Raw genomic sequence first — 4,959 nt, 5'->3', positions numbered from 1 at the left:
AGCCAAGCTGGGGCGCAGCGCCTGGGGGTCTCACAGGGGAGAGCAGCTCCCCACAAGCCGCGTGTGTTCCCTGCCCGCCGGCTGGCCCCTCCTGCTGCGGGGCTGCGGGCTGTGTCCACGGGGCCCTGAGCGTTGGTCCGTGACCTCCCCGGGACGTCCCACCTTCCCCCTCCAGAGCCTGCTGCCCAGCGCCAGGGATGTGGCCGGCTTGTCGCCGTCCTTCTCCATGCGCTGCTGCCACGGAAGCGGGGACCTGGGCGCTCTAGAACTGGCAGCTGGTTCTAGAGCCCATGGAAGCCGGTCGCCATGGCTCAGCCGTGCACTCTGTGTCCCCCTCCCCGGAAGGGCCCTGTCTTTGAGCCTCCCTTGACGCAGGCTAGGCCTAGAATCAGTCTTTGCTGTTCCCCAGCTGGGACTCGCCTGCCCCTGCAGGTACGGGGCACTGGCAATTGGCCAGGCCACTTGGCAAGTGCCAGGACCGGGAGGCTCTGGGCTCAGCGTGGCACAAACGCTGGCAGAGTCCCCGTGGGGGCTTGGGGACAGCAGTGGGCATCATTCCGGAGCCCACAAGAGATATGATCTTGGGGCTTGGCTTCTGGGGTTCTCTTCCCAGCTCCAGCCACCCGCTGGCCCATCCCACCCTGCCCCATGCCAGCTTCCGCACCGAGGAATTCCAGGGCTCCCTGTACGTAGCCCAGGGCGGGCTTGCCAGCTGGCTGACGGGCTCCTCGCCTTCCCTCGGCAGCCCCCGTCGCTGTGGGCGCCCACCTCCCCAGAGCAGCCATGCCACGAGACGCCTTCGCCCTTTGGAGCATCAGCTTCTTTGACGTGGAGAAGAGACTGGCCCGCAAGCTGCAGCAGAACGCGCATTTCCCCTTCCAGGTGCAGCGGCCCAATGGTGAGGCGCACGAGGCCCAGGGAGCTGGGTGCTGGAGGGCTTCTGGGTCCATGGTCCCACGTCACCCAAAGCTCCTGGAGGGATTTGAGAGGCCCACGGGAGGTGTCTGATGCGGCACCATTGGGTTGGTGTGCTGTGAAGAGAGGCCATGAGGCTGCCTTTGGCGCTCCAGAACCAGCTCTGGAATCGTGGCCTTCTGCCCACCTGGCTCCAGAACTCACTCTGGAACCATGCTGTTCTGGCCATCCCACTCCAGAACCTGCTCTGGGACCACAGTATTCTGGCCATCCTACTCTGGAACCATGGCCTCCTGGCACACCCCACTCCAGAGCCTGCTCTGGAACCAAGGGGATCTCTTTGCCCTGCTCTAGAACCTGCTCAGGGACTACAGTGTTCTGGTCATCCCACTCTGGAACCACAGTGTTCTGGCACACCCACGCCAGAGCCTGCTCACCCTGCTCTAGAACCTGCTCTGGAGCCATGCTCTTCTGCCTACCCCACTCCAGAATCTATTGTTGCTCTGACTACTTCGCTTCAGGGCCCTGTGGCATTCTGCCTGCTCTGGAACCCACTAGCGAGCCATGCACCCTGCTCGAAAACCTACAAAGGTCCAGCCTGCCCCACTCCAGAACCCACCAACATCCTGCCAGCCCTGCTCCAGAACCCACTCCTAAACTAGCAAGTGTTATCCTCACTGCTCCACCACCCGGCAGCCTCTCCTGCAACCTGCTCTGGCGTTTGCAAACACCCCACTTCCCCCACTCCGGACAGCGACCGTCTGTCCTCCAGAGTCCAGGGCTCACTCGTGACCCCACCGCCATGCCGGCTCCTGCTCTCCAGGACCTGCTCCGGGGCCCGCTGCTTTCTGCTCTCCTTCCAAAACGGCTGCGGAGCCCAAGAGGCTCCCCACTCCACCCCACCCCACCCCCGTTGTTCTGTTTTCCTGCTCCGGCCCCAGCAGGAGTGCTGCCATCGCTGCTCCAGAACCCGCTGGCCTTCTGCCTGCCCAGGGCAAGGCGCTGCCTAAGCATGCGTGGCTCCGTGTCCTGCCTGCAGGCGCCAAAGGGAACCGTCTGCCCCGTGCTCCCATTGGGCCCTGTCTGGGGCAGCCCCAGGCTCGTCCCCCGAGCGCGGTGAGTGTCCCGGGACCTCGCTGGCTGGCGGGGGAGGGTGCGTCTGGGGCTGGCTCCGGGCTGAGCCCTCTCCGTCCCCCCCAGTGTACGTGATGGAGTATTACAAGGATACGCTGTGGAAGGGGGCCGTCATCTTCCTGCTCAGTGTGCTGGGCGTAGTCCTCTACCGCAAGTACGGGAAGGTAGGAGCGTCCGTGGCTGGCCCCGTGCCCCGCCCCAGAGCCCCGCCAGCCCCGTGCCCTCACATCCCACCTGGGCCCCTCGCTCGCCTGGGCTGGTGGCTGGGCCAGGCCCAGGGCGTTACTTCCAGTGGGTGATGGCGAACTGGGGTTCCCTGGCACAGACTCCCCGAGTCCTGCAGCCACCCCCCAGCCCAGGAGCTGGGGCCAGCAGCTTCCTCCGGCTCGCCCGCCTCGTGCCAGGCTCTGGGTCCTGGCTCCGCCATCCCCACGGCCGCCTCTGCCCCGCAGACCTCCCAGGATTACTCCGGCTTCTTCGCCTACGGGATGCTGGTCGGGCTCTGGCTCTTCCTCAGCTCCATGTACAAGCGGCACCTGGTGATCAACCACAACCGGGGCTGCTACCAGATCTACATCAAGCGGCAGCTCTGGCAGGAGGGGCCCCTGCACCAGATCTACATCCGGCTGGGGGCCCAGATGGACGGTACGGCCCCGGCGGGGAGCGGGAGGGAGGGCCTGGGGCTGGGGCCCCTCCGCCCCTCACCGCTGCCTCTGGCCTGCCTTGCAGCCTACGGGAAGCCCTTCTACCGCCTCATCCTCAACGGCTACGGCCTGGAGGTGCTGGCCCTGGCCAGCCTGTCGGACAAATACGAGGTGAGCAGCCCGGCCCGGCCCTGCCCCCAGCCCTGTGCCCACCCAGCCCTGCCGGTGCCCCCCCTTCCCCACCCGCAGCCCCTGCCCCCCGGCCCAGCCCTGCCGGTGTCCCTCCCCCCCCACCCGCAGCCCCTGCCCCCCGGCCCAGCCCTGCCGGTGTCCCTCCCCCCCCACCCGCAGCCCCTGCCCCCCGGCCCAGCCCTGCCGGTGTCCCTCCCCCCCCCCACAACCCCTGCCCCCCGGCCCAGCCCTGCCGGTGTCCCTCCCCCCCCACCCGCAGCCCCTGCCCCCCGGCCCAGCCCTGCCGGTGCCCCTCCCTCCCCACCCGCAGCCCCTGCCCCCCGGCCCAGCCCTGCCGGTGCTCCTCCCCCCCCACCCGCAGCCCCTGCCCCCCGGCCCAGCCCTGCCGGTGTCCCTCCCCCCCCACCCGCAGCCCCTGCCCCCCGGCCCAGCCCTGCCGGTGTCCCTCCCCCCCCACCCGCAGCCCCTGCCCCCCGGCCCAGCCCTGCCGGTGTCCCTCCCCCCCCCCACAACCCCTGCCCCCCGGCCCAGCCCTGCCGGTGTCCCTCCCTCCCCACCCACAGCCCCTGCCCCTCGGCCCAGCCCTGCCGGTGCCCCTCCCTCCCCACCCGCAGCCCCTGCCCCCCGGCCCAGCCCTGCCGGTGTCCCTCCCCCCCCACCCGCAGCCCCTGCCCCCCGGCCCAGCCCTGCCGGTGTCCCTCCCCCCCCCCACAACCCCTGCCCCCCGGCCCAGCCCTGCCGGTGTCCCTCCCTCCCCACCCACAGCCCCTGCCCCTCGGCCCAGCCCTGCCGGTGCCCCTCCCTCCCCACCCGCAGCCCCTGCCCCCCGGCCCAGCCCTGCCGGTGCCCCTCCCCCCCCCCACAACCCCTGCCTCCCGGCCCAGCCCTGCCGGTGTCCCTCCCCCCCCCCACAGCCCCTGCCCCTCGGCCCAGCCCTGCCGGTGCCCCTCCCTCCCCACCCGCAGCCCCTGCCCCCCGGCCCAGCCCTGCCGGTGCCCCTCCCTCCCCCCCCACAGCCCCTGCCCCCCGGCCCAGCCCTGCCGGTGCCCCTCCCCCCCACCCGCAGCCCCTGCCAGCCCAGCTCTGGGCTCCTCACCCCCGAGTTCTGCCAGTGCCCCTCATTCCCACCCACCTGCTGCCCCGGCCCCGGCCTCATGCCCCTGCCCTGCCCCCCAGCACATGGAGTTCCTGGGCAAGCAGATCGCGCACAAGCTGCGGCTCAACTACTTCGACTGGCCGGACGTGTCGGCGCGCCACGTGATCCGCCACTGGCCCCCCCCGCCGCAGGGCGAGGGGCTGGAGGCGTGAGGGGCCGGGCCCCAGTAAAGCAGCCTCCCTCTCCACCTGCGGTTCTTTGCGTGGGGGGCTGCTGGTGCCACCCGCTCTGTGCCACGGCCTGCCACGGGGAGGGTCCCGCCGCTGTGTCCAGGGCTCTGCCCATCCCCGGCCCTGTGCCCACCCCACACATCTCCCCCGATCCCTCCCCCTGCTTCCAGTGTCCCCCCTTCCTGCCCCATAGCCAGCCAGACCCCCTTCCCCCTGGCTGGCGGGGCCGAGAGGGACGTGGACCCAAATGCAGGGAGAGGGTGGGGGCAGCCTGGGGTCCCTACGGCCGGGCCAACAGTCCAGCTGGAAAGAGCCCCCCCCGCAAGGGGCCAGTCCCGCTTCTCCCAGGAGTGCCCTGCCCTCGCAGGGGGCTGGTGGGCAGAGCCCCCAGGCGGCCCCAGCGCCCAGCCCCCCAGCTCCGCCACCCCCGCTGGCCGGTGCTCAGTCCCTGAGGCCACCCTGGCCGGCTGGCTAGGCTGGGCCTGGGCAGTGATCACACACGGGGGCAGGGGTGGGGCTGACGGGGGCAGGGGGACACACGGGGGCAGGGGGTGGGGGTGACGGGGGCAGGGGGACACACGGGGGCAGGGGGTGGGGGTGACGGGGGCTGGGGGACACACGGGGGCAAGGGGTGTGGGTGACGGGGGCTGGGGGACACACTGGGGCAGGGGGTGGGGGTGGCAGGGGGCTGGGGGACACAGGGGGCAGGGAGTGGGGTGGCAGGGGGCTGGGGGACACACGAGGGCAG

At 71.3% G+C, this 4,959-nt stretch overlaps 1 protein-coding gene across 1 annotated transcript; it reads left to right on the top strand.

Moving 5' to 3' along the window:
* The first annotated feature begins 320 nt into the window (after nucleotides 1-320).
* Nucleotides 321-4,683, top strand: CATSPERQ (catsper channel auxiliary subunit theta). Its single transcript, XM_075916830.1, has 6 exons — nucleotides 321-432; nucleotides 746-898; nucleotides 2,116-2,213; nucleotides 2,502-2,694; nucleotides 2,779-2,864; nucleotides 4,062-4,683. The coding sequence occupies exons 2-6, from the start codon at nucleotides 784-786 to the stop codon at nucleotides 4,191-4,193; spliced, it is 624 nt and encodes a 207-aa protein (XP_075772945.1). The 5' UTR covers nucleotides 321-432; nucleotides 746-783; the 3' UTR covers nucleotides 4,194-4,683.
* The last annotated feature ends 276 nt before the right edge of the window (nucleotides 4,684-4,959 follow it).

Source organism: Pelodiscus sinensis, unplaced genomic scaffold (genome assembly GCF_049634645.1).
Source record: "Pelodiscus sinensis isolate JC-2024 unplaced genomic scaffold, ASM4963464v1 ctg85, whole genome shotgun sequence".
NCBI lineage: Eukaryota > Metazoa > Chordata > Testudines > Trionychidae > Pelodiscus > Pelodiscus sinensis.
This window is presented reverse-complemented; position numbering and strand designations above follow the sequence as displayed.

What these genes read in the sequence shown, in the direction of transcription:
- CATSPERQ (XM_075916830.1), top strand. Translation starts at nt 784, where the DNA reads ATGCCACGAGACGCCTTCGCCCTTTGGAGCATCAGCTTCTTTGACGTG. An exon ending in CCAGGTGCAGCGGCCCAATG is followed by an intron (nt 899 to 2,115) that starts GTGAGGCGCACG and finishes CGTCCCCCCCAG; the next exon opens with TGTACGTGATGGAGTATTAC. An exon ending in TCTACCGCAAGTACGGGAAG is followed by an intron (nt 2,214 to 2,501) that starts GTAGGAGCGTCC and finishes TCTGCCCCGCAG; the next exon opens with ACCTCCCAGGATTACTCCGG.